At 35.7% G+C, this 14,831-nt stretch overlaps 1 protein-coding gene and 1 long non-coding RNA gene across 2 annotated transcripts in view; one reads left to right on the top strand and one right to left on the bottom strand.

The window, feature by feature from the left end:
• Positions 1-14,831, top strand: part of LOC123645789 (tomoregulin-1) — an 81,967-nt gene that overhangs the window by 23,017 nt on the left and 44,119 nt on the right. Inside the window, exons 3-5 of the mRNA XM_045562260.1 lie at positions 6,856-6,985; positions 10,515-10,541; positions 12,864-12,960. Of these exons, the coding sequence (XP_045418216.1) occupies positions 6,856-6,985; positions 10,515-10,541; positions 12,864-12,960 (254 nt within the window). The remainder of the gene's footprint in view (positions 1-6,855; positions 6,986-10,514; positions 10,542-12,863; positions 12,961-14,831) is intronic.
• The window catches only part of LOC123645791, a 55,730-nt gene continuing 42,580 nt past the window's right edge, over positions 1,682-14,831 (bottom strand). Inside the window, exons 2-3 of the long non-coding RNA XR_006737700.1 lie at positions 4,612-4,727; positions 1,682-1,807 (exon numbers count right to left, since the gene is read on the bottom strand). This is a non-coding gene — a long non-coding RNA (uncharacterized LOC123645791). The remainder of the gene's footprint in view (positions 1,808-4,611; positions 4,728-14,831) is intronic.

Genomic DNA, 14,831 nt, shown 5'->3' with positions numbered 1-14,831 from the left:
TGACTTATGTTAGACCTTTTGATACCGTCCCAAACTCCCTGAGGCTCCTTTCATTGTTTTCTTTTCAATTTTTTTTCTTCCTGGTTTTTACATTAGATAATTTTTGTTGACCTATCTTCAGGTTCACTAACCTTTTCTTGTCATCTCCATTCTTCCCATCCAGAGTTTTTCATTTCAGAATTTTTATTTCTATAATTTATAGTTTCTATTTATCTGTTGAGATTTCCTGTCTTTTTGTTCATTACAAGCATATTTGCCTTGGGCGTAGATATGATTTCTGCTTTAAAATCTTAGTCTGCTAATGTCAGTATCTGGGACATCTCAGATATTGACTCTATTGATTGTTTTTTCGTTTGAGAAAGGATAGTATTTTCCTGTTTCTTCTTATTAGAGTAATTTTGAATTTATCCTACACATTGTGAATGATATGTTTTAGAGTGTCCGAATTCTGTTAGGTTCCTTTGAAGAATATTGTTATTTTGAAACAGTTAAATTGGCTCAACTCAAACTGCAGACTCTGTCTTCTCTGTGGTGGGCAGCAACACAAATACCAGTTCATTCCTTTTAGTCTTAGTGGGGCTGCTTGGAGTCTACTCCGTGTGTGGTTCAGGGATCAGCAAGAAGTTTGCTCTGAGTTTGTACACAGAATCTGGGACTCCCCTCTGACTTCCTTCCTTTCTGGGATTTCTCTCACACTTTCCAGTGGCTCTGGTTGCCCTGAATTCTGTCCTCTGGTACATCAAACCAGAAAGATTGTGGGTTGTCTTGTATATTTAGCCGCCTTGCATGGCGAAGACTGGGGCCCCCTCTCCAACTGCCTTAAACATTTCTTTAGGTTAAACTCCTTGATGTGGGATTGTTGGGCCAGTGGATGTGATGTGCAGATTAACATTCTCACCAATAGCAATGTTATCAGGCTGCCTGTTTCCCCTCAGCCTCTTGGTAGTGGATTTTCACAATCCTTTTACATGCAATAAATCTGAATGGTAAAAAATTTTTTATTTGCCTTTGATTACTAGAGAAATTGCAAGTGTACTGTGTATTTATTGACCATTTTTTTGTGAATTAATATTTTATGTTCTTTGCCTGTTTTGGGGGGTATTTTATTTTTCCCTTGTGTTGATTTATAAAGACATATGTATGTATGTGTGTATATATGTGTACAATAAAATATTTGAATACTTACATATTGCTTACTATGTTAAGCATTTTATATCCATTACCACAGAAGTTCTCATGAGTACCTACTGTTTCAATGTGTTTTTAAAGAGTAATATATATCCATAGTAAACAACTCGAACAATGTAGGAAGATATATAACAAAAAAATGTCTTCCTTCTACTCCAGACTATCAGTTGCTCTTCTCAGAGGCAACATCTGTTACTACTTATATTTCTTTCTAGAAATACTCAGTGTATATAAACAAATATATATTTTAATTCCCCTTTTAAGTACATAAATCACTTCTTTTCAGTTTATATAGATTACAAAAAAATTCTATATTTTAAAGAAAATTGTTCCAGTTTCATTTTCTGTTTTTCTTTTTTATTACTTATTTTTAATTGACAAATAATAATTGTATGTCTTAGTTTAATTTTGTTTGTTTAAAATTTTTGACATGAAGAAGTTTTAAATTTTCACATCATGTTTATCTTCATAGTTCTTCATAGTTCTGCTTTTCTTCATTCTTTGAAAATCTGTCCCCAAAACTCTGAGATTATAAATAAATAGCCTTTTTGACCTTTTTAATGTACTTGAACAGTTAGAACATCCTCCCATGATCTGTATGAATCCCATGAATTCTTACCTGTGGCAAAGCAGAAAAGGAAAATATAAGTTAGGAGTTGAGATCAGTAGACATTTATCCAGTGCTTACTTTGTGCTTGGTATTAGGCTAGATGCAGAGATGTTTAAGGCAGCTTCCTTGCTTTGTAGGAGCAAACTGCCTAAGGGCTTGCAGCATAGTTTGATCTTGCTGCTAAGTGAACCTTCCCTTCACCATTTTCTCTTCCTGTAAACTTAAAAATCTGTTCAAGTTAGACTTAGGTTATTACCAGCTTAAAAACAATGACCCAATATGCCCATTAAACACTTCTCTGTTGGATGCTTAAGCAGTGCCTTTCAATTCATTAAAAAAACTTGCTCATGTTTTAGCATGCTTTCAGTGCTAGTATAAGCTTTATGGGACATGATTTAAATATGTTTTAACAGATATTAACAGGATTTTAAATAAAAGTCTAAAATTGTTTTTTTTCAGTCTGCTAATAAGAGTTATTATCTTGCTACATATATAAACAAAGGCACTTTTTATCAATTTTGTACAAAGAAAAATGATCAATATTGCGTTTTCCCCTTGAAACTTTGTAGAGAGGGCCAGGCATGGTGGCTTACGCCTGTAATCCTAGCACTTTGGGAGGCCGAGACCAGAGGATCACTTGAGGCTAGGAGTTCGAGACGAGCCTGAGCAAGAGTGAGACCCCATCTCTACAAAAAATAGGAAAATTAGCCGGGCGTGGTGGTGTGCCCCTGTAGTCCCAGCTACTGGAGAGGCTGAGGCAGATAGATTGCCTTAGCCTAGGAGTTTGAGGTTGCAATGAGTTAAGATGACGCCACTATACTCTAGCCTGGGTGACAAAGTGAGGCTCTGTCTCAGGGAAAAGGGGGGGGAGAAAAAAAGCCCACACATAGACACATACAGACATAAAACAAACAAAAAAAAACTTTGTATAGAGTAGAGCCTGTGACTCTCCCCCTGTTTTCTTTCTTCCCCTATCTGGAATTCTCTGGACTATGTGCCTTTCTTCCTGAATTTATCAATGTCTGCTCTTGCTAGGTGCCATACCCTGTTGTATTATTAGTCATGGTTCTCCAGAGAAATAGAACCAATAGGAAATACGTATGTGTGTGTGTGTGTGTGTGTGTATAGATATATATGAATGAGAGAGAGAGAGAAAAAAAGATTTATTATAAGGAATTGGCTCATTTGATTATGGAGGGTGAGAAATCCTACAATCTGTTATCTGCATGCAGGAAGCCCAGGAAAGCCAGTGGCGTAAGTACCAGTTTGAGACTGAAGGCATCAGAACTAGGAGACTACCCGATGTCCCAGCTCAAGCAGTCAGACAGAGAGAGAGAATTCTTTCTTCCTCCGCTTTTTCGTTCTATTTGTGTCCTCAATGGATTGGATGATACCCGCCCACAATGGGGAGGGCAATCCGCTTTACTTGGTCCACCAATTCAAATGCTGATCTCACCCAGAAACACCCTTACAGTCACATCCAGAAATAATTTTAATCTGGGCACCCTGGGGCCCAGTCAAGTTGACACATAAAATTAACTGTCACAACCTTGTTAAAATTTTCTATCCATTGTATTCAGCACAGTTCCTGACACACAGTGGGTATGTAGTAAATGCTTGAATGTATGTGGCTCCAGAGTTGACACTGCTGTGTCTTTCTGAACTACTTAAAATAGCTGGCATTGTCATCACATTCTTCTGGCTATAGAAAAAGTATACGAGAGTTCTTTCTCCCAGTAAGGGAGACAGTGTAGAGGAGGCAGACCTTAGGTTAGAGTTAGGTTCCAGCATCAGTGCATTAGTTAGAAATTGTGTGTTGTTAAAATTGTCCAGATCTCTTAATTTGTCCGTAAGTATAATGAGACTCCCGGAAACTGAGAATGACCAAGGAAGAGTGGGTCTACTTCTTCCATCTCTTGCTCATTCCTATGTATGTGCTTGTGAGGTTAAATTTCAGGGACATTGAGTGCCCTGCTAACTACCACCAAATGACACATGGTAAGACCTTGCTGAATAACTTGAGTGTGTAGCAGTTAAAGTACATCACTTGAGAGGAATTGTGTCTCTTCCACTTAATAGCTGTTACTGTGGGCAAATACTTAAAACTCAACAATAGCAAAAACAGCTCATGTTTATTGAGAATTTGCCATGTCCAGATATAAATGCTAAAGGCAGGTTCTCATACTTAATCCTTATAACAACTTTATTAAGTATGTACCCTTATAATTACTATTATGCGGATGGGGAAGATGGTGCTGGTGCAGGCCCATAGTCACATGGATGGTAGGCTTAGGATTTTAATTCAAACATTTTTTCCTTCAGAGCCCTGGCTCTAAGCATTAAGCCATGTGCTTCATGTGGTTGTTATGATATTTAAGTCTGATAGGACATTTAAAGTTATAGCCCAGTGCTTATTAGATAGAAACTGTTTAATAAATGTTAAGATTCTCAGTCCTGTCAGATTCAATGCTTTTGAAAATAACCAGTAATTTATATTCCATTTCTTTACTATCCTTAAATGAAATTCATAGATAATATAATGTATGATTGTAATGTAAAGGAGAAATAAAAGTAACATAATAAAATAAATATTTCAGAATATAAGTGCTTGGGTATGATTACACTAGAAGACAATATAATCTGATACTTATGTCTACTTGTAATGAATGTTTGGGTTTTAAAAAAATCAGAAGCGATTTCCTAGAAATACATGAAAACAAAAAAGTAGAGATATAGTGAATGCTAGAATAAAAACCAATATTAGGATAAGGTATAATAGACGAGATTTATTTATAGTATATGGTAAGTCTTACCGTAGTTCCTACAGGAATGGACAGAAAGACCTTTTGAAATTGTGTGGTGCTCATAAGACTTTATTGTGTGGAATCGTCCTTTCCTTTGCAGTACATCTAGCATCCTTGGAATCCACCTGCGAAATGACAGTAATGTCTATCATTGTGACAATGAAAAATGCCCTCGTAGGGACATTCACCCCTGGGGGCAATATTGGCACCTTTGAGAGCACTACGTTAGAAAGTCATTAAGCATTTGTTGAGGGAAGAGAATTGGGTTGGAAAGTTCATAGACTAGCACTTGACATCTTGGAGCTTATAGTCTCCTTTGCTAATTATGTATTATATAATTACAAAGTAACATTAACTCCTGCAGACATTATACTAGTTAATTGTGTAAATTTTAGGGAAGGAGAATAAAGGAATGTGATCCATGAAAAATTGGAGGAATATAGGAAGCCTTCCTAAGGTAAAATTTTAATTTTAATAAAAGTTGATATAAGATTCTGCTGATAATGAATATATAGCAAAATCAACTTGGTTAAAGGTTTTTTTTTTTTTTTTTTTTTTTGACAGAGTCTCACTCTGTTGCCCAGGTTAGAGTGCCTTGGCGTCAGCCTAGCTCACAGCAACCTCAAACTCCTGGGCTCAAGCGATCCTCCTGCCTCAGCTTCCCAGCTGGGACTTCGGGTGTGTGCCCCCACACCCAGCTAATTTCTTCTGTTTTTTTGTAGAGATGGGGTCTCATTCTTGCTCAGGCTGGTCTTGAACTCCTGAGCTCAAGCAATCCTCTTGCCTCGGCCTCCCAAGAGTACGGGTATTACACGTGTGAGCCACTGCACCTGGGCTCCTTTTTTAGGACTCTTGAAACCTATTGTTAAATTGTGTCCCCTAGCCGGGCATGGTGACTCGCACCTATAGTCCCTGCTACACTTAAAAAGAAATTATATTCCTCAAAAGTTGAACCAGTTTAGATTACCACAGCTGGTGTATTGGGAAGGCCACCTCATTGAATTTTTAAAAATGTCCTATTTTAATTTTTTTTTTTTTTTGAGACAGGGTCTTGCTGTGTTGCTCAGGCTAGAGTGCACTACCATCATCATAGTTCACTCTAACCTCAAATTCGTAAGCACAGGTGGGACTGCTAGCATGCACCACCACATGCAGGGCTGATGTTTTCTAGTTTTTGTAGAGACAGGGTCTTGTTATGGTACTCAGACTAGTCAGAACTCCTGGCCTCAAACAGTCCTCCTGCCTTGGCCTCTCAAAGTGCTAGGATTACAGGGGAGAGAGCCCAGCCTAACAGGCAATTTTTATAAGTTAAAAATAAAATCTCATTTTAGTATACAACTCTGCTAGTGAAGGTCATTCATTTTTTTATACATCAATTGACTGTAATTTTTCTGTAAATATTTCACGTCTTTGGTCTTTTTTTATTCATATGATCCCTTTTTAAGTAATGATAATGTATTGTTATAATGTTTTCTCTAGATTTTAAAACTTTAGTCATTTATGATATTTTTGACATGTATAAGTTTTAAAGGTTTTAAAACTTGAAAGTCCAATGTAATTCCTCAAACCTGTATCACCTTTTTTCTTCTTCATCTGTCTTATTTCTATTCATCCTTCAAGACTCAGTTCACATTTCACTTTCTCTGAGAAGGCTTTTCTTAGATATTCCAGCTTACAATAATAAGTATTAGGCATTATACTTATTGTCTATACAGTTGATTAGGTGCATTTTCTAGCTTTGCAGCATATATATTAAATATATATATATTTTCTATTTGGATGGCTCTCTAACAAGATTGTAAGATGTCTGAGAACAGAGATCATCTTATATTTTGTTGTGTCTTCTATAGCATTTTCCTTGGCACTTGGCCTACTAGAGCTGTTGAATAAATGAATTTTTCTATTTTTATGATTAGGTTCAAATGAATAAATGAATTTTGATAATAATAAAATGACATTACATAAGTAGCACTCTTTCAAACACTGTCAAGATTTTCCTCTTATTATCTTAATGGGTTTTCATAGGAAGCATAGAGATTTTCGTTCTCATTTTCATGGATAGTTGGTACTTTCATTCTGAATGTAAAAAAAAGATATGAAAAGTAGCATAATTCTTTTTTTAAACCAGGAAAAAAACCAGACTATTCAGTAGTGGAAGTATGTCATAATGCTATGGTATTGCATTCATGAATGTGAAATAAACTATTAATATTCATGCTTAGTTCTGAGAATTTATTTTTGTTTCTTTTGCAGTGCCATACAAATTACATTCCTGTCTGTGGATCAAATGGGGACACTTATCAAAATGAATGCTTTCTCAGGAGGGCTGCTTGTAAGCACCAGAAAGAGATAACAGTAGTAGCAAGAGGACCATGCTACTCTGGTATGTATGATATTCTTCTGAATAAGTATTGGAAATGATTCCTCCATATTTTCCAAAAGGAAGGCCTTTCGTCAGAGGTGTATTCTCAAAACTGCTGTACGGATTAGTAGTGATTGTGTGGGGTAGCCGAGGAGCTCTTTTTTGCCCCCATTTTATGTTGTTACTTTTTAACCCCAGGGGGTCTTGTATTGATTATGTTATTTCTCACTACATTTTTTTTTTTTTTATGGGGACTTTGTGTGTCCTTTGCTGTATGGTTTGAGCATTAGACAGAATAAGATTTGGGGTGAGGAATGACATGGGATCTATCTTGTTGATTTTTTTTTTTGGAAGAGGTGAGGAATATCTATAGAAAGCTATTAGTAGCATCCCAGGTTGTGTTTCTTTCCAAGCTCTTCTATTTTCTCTCTGCCGCCTCTTCCGTCCAAGCTGTTTGTATTTATTTCCATCTTTTTTTCCTTCCTGAATTGGTAGTGGTTAATTTTGGGAGGCATGAATGTTAGTTTCTTACTTCTGTTTGTATTTGGGTGTAGGGGGATGCAGGTAAGGTATTGTAATTAGAATTATTATATGGAGGTTAGTAGTAAAGGTAGAAACTATTCTTATGTGATTTCCACTTTCTTTCTTTCTTTCTTTCCCTATATATTACAGTGCTCAAAAGTCTCTCTTTTACTAATTGTGAAGATTTTTTAGGGCCAATTACAAAGTTAGAGGGCACAGTCCTCAAGATTGTCCTTACTTTTGACACCAACTGAGATTGAGAGGTTTCCCAAACCACCCACTGACTCAATAATTTGCTAGAAGGGCTCACAGAACTCGCTGAAAACTATTAGATGCATGGTTATGATTTATTATAGGGAAAGAATACATGTTAAAGTCAGCCAAAGGAAGAGATGCATAGGGTGGATTCTGGGAGGGGTCCAAACATGAGACTTCTTGCTGTTCTCTCTCAGTGGAGTCATGGACAGTGTTAACTCCTCCTGCTTACAGCGTGTGACAATATACATGGAACATTGCCAACCAAGAAAGCTTGCCTGAGCCTTAGTATTCATAGTTTTTATAGGGGCTCATTACATAAGTATGATTAATTGGTTGATTGTCCACATGGTTCATCTCAGACTCCAGGTCCACTAATTTGGTGGGACCCAAAGCCCCCACTCTAAATTGCATGATTGGTCTTTCTAGTGTAGTCAGCCCCAACCCTAAGACTGTTGGGTGTGACTGGCCCCACCCTAAGCTCTGACGTGGTCAGCATCCTCCCTTACAAAGACACTCCTATCAGGTATGACATAGATTACCTTCCAGAAGCTGAGGGCAAATGCCAGACCTCTATTTGGGCAAGACCAAATTCTTTACACTAAATAATTAGGTGCTTGGAGAAATTATTATGTTCTTAGGCTAATAGACTATCATTTGGTGTGGTTCTTATATACATCTCTGAGTACACTGTGGTTCATAGATTGATATAGAAACTAACGGGGAACATGGAGTGCATACCAATCCCAAATTGTGTATCAGTTATGAGGGGGATGTGTTTAAGAGACCAAGTGCTTTGATAGGCAGTGAATGTTAAACATCAGGAGGCAGAGTGGTAGATTGGAAAGAACAATGCACTAGGGTTAAAAGACCAGGCTTTAAAGTAAATAGTTCTTACTTACTGTATGACCCTACACAAGTCACTTAGCCTCTCTGAGCCCAAGTTCCCTAAATTGTTAAGTGGATATCATCTCCTGCAGTTGTTAAACAAGGATTGAATGAGCTAAGTTATAATGCCCTATATTGATTGTATTATTTGGTGAGTGGGCCAGTGTTTTTGTGTCATTTGGTCTTTTATGGGTCCTGTTTTATGGCTAGAAATATCATTCTCTTTTACTTGAAAACTCCTTATGCTTTAAGGTTGGGCTTAAGCCTTTTATCCTCTGTGAAATTTTTCTTCTGTTACATCTCCTTGCTTAGTTTGTTCACATCTTGTATATTTCTCTGTGCATACACCATATTGCATTTCATTTATCTGATCTATGTGCCTCTAGCCACATTGGTGATTTCTCAATGGGAAAGAACCATGCCCTGCCTAGGGACGTTTATCATAATTTCAGGGAGTCATGTGCACAGTCTATAAAATATAATCTACAAGAAGAACTCTACCTCATTATCAGAGTAGTCACAGTATTTAATTTATTTAGGCATTCTAAATGATAAAGGGAGGTGTAAGATTTTTATATTTATTAATATTAGAAATGGGTTGAACAAAAGGTTGGGAGTGAGTATTTCATGCACTATCTTACTTGTCATTTTATTCCTAGCATTTACCATGGTGCCTGGCACATAATATGTACCCAATCAATGTATGTGGAATAGAAGTAAGAAGGGGGTGTTTTCCTAAGAAAAGTTTGGTCGTAAAACAATTTTGAGTTCCCTTCCTCCTCTTTTTACTGCTCCTTCCTCTTTCTTGTCCTTCTTACTTACTCAGAGAAGACATCATTTTATGGTTGTTTAATCCAAATTGAACACAATTTAAGACTTTCCATAAGATCCCATGAAGATTTTACAATTGGTACTACTTACAATATACATTTATCTAATTCATCCTGTTTCTACTGTACCTGGGAATTTGATTATTGTCTGAAGGAGCTTGAAGGGAAGAGAGCAGTATTGTACTTGGTGTTTGTCTGCTACTCCAAAGAACAATTTGGAGAACTGGAATGGGGTCTCTGGATCAGGGTGTTCTTCTCCCCTGGAAAGTACTGGATAAAGTATCACATTCTTCACTTGCCCTCTCTGCTTTTTTTTTTATGGCTCCATACTAGCATAACCCTCTTTTTTAACATATTCTGTGCTATATAGTGGCTCTTTTAGGATTATAAACTAAATTTTTTACATTAATTACATTTTAACCTGGGCTCTTTCTGATAACTTTGAGAGAGGCTCTATTTAATTTCACCAGTAAGAGGTCAGGTGAGATCCCTTCTGATTAGATTTCTTAGGGGGAGTTAATTTCATCAGTAATATGAAAACCTTGACCTTGTGATTCTTTCCTTCCTAAACCTTGGGGCTTTTGTTACCTTTTGGCTTTTGGTCTCTATCTACAGATTTGATTAAGAACATATTTTGGAGCATGACCCAAAACTCTTTCCTGTCTTTCTAATAAAAGCAGCTTACTCATTATTCCTCTCAAGCTTTAACAAAATTAAAATTTTCTTTTACTTTTTAAATGAATAAATTAAAATTAATTCTTTATATTTAGCCATTTACTTTACAAGATTTATTGGTCTTTACTCTGTGCAAAGCCCCTGGGTATTTTTCTTAATGGGCTACAAAGATGTACGAGATATAGATGATTATGTGTCTAAGTAATTTATATTTCAAGAGAGGCATAAAATAAGGATAAACTGTTAGATATCAAACTTATGAGAAAAGGATTCTATGAGAGTGGATATCACAGTTTTATTTTTGATAAGAAATTTTACTATTTGATAAAAAGGAATTTGCAGGAACAATGTTCATATTCATTCTTTGTTTTTCTTCTCAGATACTGGATCTGGATCTGGAGAGGGAGGTAGGTTTCAAGCATAATCCTTAAGGAGCATTTGTTTTCTTTCACTTTTTCTTTTTAACAGCTTTGAAATATAATTCGCATACTATACAGTTCACCATTTAAAGTGTACAATTCAGTAACTTTTAGTATATTCACGGAGCTGTGTATTCATTGCCACAATCAATTTTGGAAGATTTTTCATGACCTTAAAAAGAAACCATACACCACATAGCCATCACCCCTAACCCATCTATCTCCCTCAGCTCCAGGCCTTCTTGTTTCATGCATTTTTCGCTAAAGATTTGTTGTCAGACTAAGGGGAAAATGTTGTAGCCTCTGTGCAATTGAGGTATCAAAGTGACTTCTTAGAATCATCCCCACAAGTAATTTTAGCTTAGACCAGAATATTTGTAACTCTCTCCCACCCCTTGCTTCCAAATTTTTGCTCAGAAGGAATTGTTAAGGTATAGCGTTAAAAAACTCCAGAGTGAGTTCAGTGTAGAAAATGGAAGACTTGAAAATAATTCTAGTGGAATTTAGAATTTAATCTAAACCTTTAAAAATTTCATATCTATGTTTTTGATTTTATTTTACAAATATATGAATTAATTATTTCTGATGTTTAAAAATTAATATTTGCTAACAACATATAATAGAGTGTAAATGATCAGAATTGAGAATGCCTAAGCTATTTCATAGTTTATTGAGGCCATAATTCTTAATGAGTATCCACTGTATGCAAAATAATGTTTGACATAGAGTCACTTCAGAAAATTCGCACTTATGCAAATGAAAACTACAATTATAATCCTTTTAAAATATCCAAACCTTATTCCAGGCTTCTGTATTTCATAGAATCCTAAAATTTCAGAGTTGGAAGGAACTTTGAAGGTCACCTAGAGAATAGAACTGTCATGAGGAAGAAGTTCAAGGATGACAGTTTCACCTAAAAAAATGATTAAAGCTGTTGAACAACAGAATTTGATTTAAGCGGACATGTTCAAGTAGAAGCTTCATAATCATGTGTGAAGGATGAGATCATGAATCCTAGACCTTAGAACTAGAACGGATTTTAAGAGATCATGTGGTCTAGCCCCTGTGGTCAGGTATTCAGTTAGGAAACTGTCATTGTTCTTATATTAAAGAAGTGAGAGTTGATTTCAAGATTTGCTTGTATGATACAATACTGGATGTCTTGCCTTGAGGATGCAGGTTGACCCTTTTTTTAGGGAGTATGAATTAGAAAGACTAAGTGATTTGCTCATACTAATATACAAATCTTAGTGAGCTCTTTGTACTTATAGTATTTCTGGGTATCATGATGTTTTGAGGTCTCAGAATTACTTAGGATGATGATCCCTGGAATCTGGGAGTATTCTTGAAAATTTGGGAAGGATTTCTACTTAAAGTGCAGGCAGACACCAAAAATCAGAAGTTTAGAATTATTACCAAATAGGCATGGTAGATCTGTGTACTTTCCTAATGCTTTCTCTACCAGTGAACACCCCCTGAATAGTAATTTTTCCTAAACCAAATTCAGGGAAATCCCTTGAATAAACTGAAATCCTTACATTGACCTCAGAATTGATCTCCCTATCTGGTCTGAGATTATCAGGATGTGGTCCACTCTAGTTGAGACCCACAAAATGTAGGACCCCTTAAGTGTGGGATGTAAGCTGAGTTGGGGGCTAGTGGTATTCACAGTTTTTTGTACTGGTCATAGGGGACCCACATACTTCTGCATTGGGGTATTTTGGGCTGTGCTAAGTAGCCAGGTAGGAAAAGGGGAAAAGTCCTTTATAAAGGCCCCTTTCCTTTTTAAAATTTGGAGATAAATATTTCCTTTAACTGGTATTAGTTTTTATGTAGTTGGAAATGCAGGTGTGAAGCTGATGTGAGGAAAAGGTGAGAGTTATATTTTACTGTGGTCAAGCACTTATCTGCCAATCAGGATTGCACAGGCTTATCTCAGTAGGACAGTAATCACAGGACTAAATTTATTGCTTATATATTTTTTTTCTTCTCTCTTATTTAATGTTATATAGTGGTATTTCTTTTAAAAGTAGTTCATTATCAATCCTCCTATATTATTCCTGTGTACATAGTTTAGGGAATTATTTTTCTAGCACCAATACTCATTTTTCCTCGTGGAATGTCGTACTCAGTATTGGCAACATATGTAGACTCAAGCATTGATAAATTTTGGAAGTGACTGTTTTCAAGAGCTCAGGTGCTTTTTCCCCCAAAACAGGATTATGGCTACTGAAAATATGAAGCATATCTGGAAAAGATCCCAGGTATGGTTGAAATTTGGTTGAAAATTTGATTTTTCTTTTTAAACAGAAGAGGAAGGGTCAGGGGCAGAAGTTCACAGAAAACACTCCAAGTGTGGACCTTGCAAATATAAAGCTGAGTGTGATGAAGATGCAGAAAACGTTGGGTGAGTTCACTGAGGGAAAGGGATAAACTTACTTAGAGAGTAATCATCACTATGATTAGACTGTAGAAAGGTATTAATGATCTGATTCTGTATATTTTGTGTGTGCTTTCTATATTTTTTTGTTTAATGCTAGTGTATTGACTTTTTTCTTGATACTATATCTATTTAAGTCAGTTTAAGTGCTATCTTTTAGAATGAGAATCCACTTACAGTTTTTTTGGTTTTACATATGCCTTTTTTTAATTGATAGTTTTATATGTTTTGGACCAAGTGCTAATTTTATTAATCAAAACTGCTATTATTCTCTGAATTATCCTACTGTTACACTTTCAATTAGTATCTATAATAAACAGCTTTTTTTCCTTGACTTGCAGTTTTATACAGAAACCTTTCACATGTTTCAGTGTATTAAGAAAAATTCAAAACTGTTTCAAAATTTTAGATATAGTAAGTAAATGTTTTATATACTGAAATAATTAAAATTATTTCAGTACAAGCTGACATGTTATTTTTCTCACTCATGTTCAGCCTTCGTGAAGGTGAGTTTTATAACTGACAGCATTGTGTATCCAATTTCCCATTCACTCTCTAAGAAATGGTATTTTTTGGTGGAATAGTAATAATATAGACATTTATGAACAGTCATGTTTGATTTTTCCTTTCATTACTATCTTGTTTATTCTCAGTTTCATCCTTCTTTCATTTTTCTCTGGTGCTTGCCTTTTGCATATTTGATTCTAAAAACTTAAATGCTGGCTTCAGGACATGATAGCACAAGTAGATCTTCACTTCCTCAATTTCCACTTAGTGCATATTTTAAAACATAACTTATTTCACAGAGATTTGTGCTTTCTTCCTTACTTGTACATATTTTTGGTATTTTCCATTTTTTTTTATTCAGCTCTTAAATACATATTGAGCCTTTCATTTGAGCTGTACTAATGTGATCTATTAATAATTAGCATTAAAAAATAATTAGCATTAATGCCCAAAGTGAGTTTCAGAAATCAAGATCACTCTATTTTGAGTATTATGGTACCAAATCAACTATTTGGATGGCATTTAGTAAAATTAAATGTCTGATAGTTTACTTGGTGCATATTTCAAAGTAGGTGAAAATTGGCAAAAGACAAGCAAGTTCAGTAAAAGCTAAATACAGCAAACCCTGAGTTTACTCTGTTTCTGCGTAAGATAAGCAAGTTTAGTAAAAAGTGAATTCAGCAAAACCTGAATTACTGTGTTTCTACATATTGGTCAGTTGGATTGACCTGTGTCTGTCCAATTGAATCAGAGTGGTTTGATTTGGGAGAACATGTTTTCCAAGCAGCTACTGGTGTGTAGAACAAGAGAGAAATGATGAGCAGTATGGACTTACAGAGAGAACACCTACCTAGTAGATGTTATGCTTTACCTTCCTCTTATTTTGTACTAATGGTATGGCATGATGAAACACCATGGTATGTGTTTGTGTGTGCGTGTGTATCTCCCTCTCTCTCTGTATTTTTGTAGGTAATTTAGTTCTTTTCAGTATATTTCCTTAGAACTGTTCTGCAGTAGCGTTCAGCGTCAAAATAGCTGTCAGTGATTGATTAGCTTAGTCTGTTGGTCTGTTTTTATTCCTTTGACAGTACCCCTATTGAGGCCTATTGTATACATTTCTCTGTTATCATTTTTCATGCCTAAATTGAAAAAGATGGAGGTCTTTTGCTTTGAAGTGAAGCAGATTCCATCTAGTCTTAGAGGCGGCCCCAAATATGACATCTGTGTGATAAAATACACATCTTTATGTAAACACCTCCTCATAATATAATATGTAGCCTATTCCCAGTAAGAGCAAGTCTGTTGTATGTCCTAAATATTTTGTATGTGTC

Source organism: Lemur catta, chromosome 10 (assembly GCF_020740605.2).
Source record: "Lemur catta isolate mLemCat1 chromosome 10, mLemCat1.pri, whole genome shotgun sequence".
Taxonomy (NCBI): Eukaryota; Metazoa; Chordata; class Mammalia; order Primates; family Lemuridae; genus Lemur; species Lemur catta.
This window is presented reverse-complemented; position numbering and strand designations above follow the sequence as displayed.